This window comes from Trichoderma harzianum (assembly GCF_003025095.1).
Source record: "Trichoderma harzianum CBS 226.95 unplaced genomic scaffold M431scaffold_77, whole genome shotgun sequence".
In the NCBI taxonomy this organism is placed as follows: domain Eukaryota; kingdom Fungi; phylum Ascomycota; class Sordariomycetes; order Hypocreales; family Hypocreaceae; genus Trichoderma; species Trichoderma harzianum.
In genome coordinates, this window is record NW_020209325.1 from 2,043 (window position 1) to 3,826 (window position 1,784).

Here is a 1,784-nt window from a genome sequence, read left to right on the forward strand (position 1 = left end):
CAACATAAACCTAATACAAGGTTTATCCCTTGGGAATTCCTCTTATACTAACACTATAGGAGCTCAGCTTGTCACAAGTTTGTTATAATATTATATATATCTCTCCTTTATATATATATCTCTATAATATAAACATTTCTATACTATATATATTTCTTTAATATATACTTTGCCTTAGGGCTATATATATAACTTACTCTACTACTTAATTAATTAAGATAATATAACACTACTTAATTAAAAAACACAGCCAGTTAAACGGTTAGCAATATCTGAGGAGTATGAGGAGGTAGCACCACCCTCGCTTAAGTTTCCATCGGATGGGATGCTGCCAGAATTATAGAGTCGGGCAGCCTGGTAGACCTGCTGGGCACCAGTAGTTGACAGACTGGCCAGAAGCTGCTGGAGGCCATCGCCACCACCAGCGACAGTTCCCTGAGTACCGTCCTGGATCATGCCGACAATCTCGTCGTTGGGGCAGGGGACGACGCCGTTGTTTTGCGAGATCCAGCAGGTATGTGAGCCGTCGGCGTCCTGCATCAGACCGGGGTTGGAGAAGAATCCTTGCGTAGTCGGGACACGGACACATCCCTTGCTCTCCTGGATTACAGTTGCTAATATATAACGCGAATCGACGCCAGAAGCGGATGCAACGCTGAGGATAGCAGCTTGAAGATCGGAAGTCTCCTGAGCAGAGTTATTAGGTACGCCCCATTCGTTGTTCTGGCAGGCGTTGTTGATGTTGTTAACGTTGGCATTCCAGATGTTATCGAAGCTGGCCCAAGCGCTCTCAGCAGGCCAGCCAGCAGCAGTCGAACCATCACCGGTGAAGAACTGCTTAGAGGTACAGGTGATGGCACCGCTGCCACCACCGCTGCCGCTGCTGCCGCTGCCAGTACCAGTACCAGAGCCACCGCTGCCACTGCTGCTGCTACCGCCACAGATACCGTTAACGCAAGAAAAAGGATCAGAGCAGTCGTTGTCGGTGCTGCAAGTAGCGCCAGCGCAGTGGCCGGCCCATGAGCAATTGCCGGTACTGCCGCTGCCAGTGCTGCCGCTGCCGCTGCTTGAACTACTGCCGCAGAACGAGGCACCTTGACCGCAGAAACCAAACTGGGAGCAGCAGAAGCCGGTGGCGCAAACAAAGCCAGTGGTGCCACCACAGGATCCGTCAGGAGAGGTCTGGCGAGTGTTCAGGCTACCAGCAGGTACAGCCAGGGCGCCCGAAGCCAAGAAAAAGGCGAGGAACGTAGTGAATGATTGCTGCATTGTCAAATATAGTTTTTGGAGTTAGACTAAAAGTCTCTATACTTTAATGGTTGGCAGTTGGAAAAGAGTTCGTTGAAGTGTGTAGCTGCTAAGGAGCTTGAGGGTAAGATCTTCATTATTGTAAATATATCCTCACTCTTATATAGATCATTTGAGCTCAACTAGCCAGGTCCACTAGGTGGTTTCTAAGATGGATTTACCATTTGAGTAGGTGAAGTTCTATAATACCTTTACTATTTTAAGTAGGTGTGGTTCTGAGATGCTATTACTATCTGGTAATGTGGGATAATAAGACGCCCGCATTCAAGATTGTTGTTACATATCTCACTTTCTTTAGGCGGCACATAACCCCTGCCGTTAAGTCTTACCAACTCGGAACTATCCCAGGTTTAAGAAACCCATGTTATCTTCGTCAAGATTAATGATAAAGCACGATCTTATATTTCAGGAAGTCAGTCTGCGTATGATAATACCTCATTTTAAAAGGCGAAACGCTAGCGTTTTGCCAAATCTTG

General features: G+C 47.0%; 1 protein-coding gene across 1 annotated transcript; it reads right to left on the minus strand.

The window, feature by feature from the left end:
- Positions 1-237: 237 nt before the first annotated feature.
- On the minus strand, positions 238-1,269 carry M431DRAFT_102465 (hypothetical protein; the record flags this gene model as incomplete). Its single annotated transcript, XM_024911443.1, has 2 exons — positions 238-928; positions 1,088-1,269. The coding sequence occupies 2 exons, from the start codon at positions 1,267-1,269 to the stop codon at positions 238-240; spliced, it is 873 nt and encodes a 290-aa protein (XP_024767026.1).
- Between the last annotated feature and the right edge of the window lie 515 nt (positions 1,270-1,784).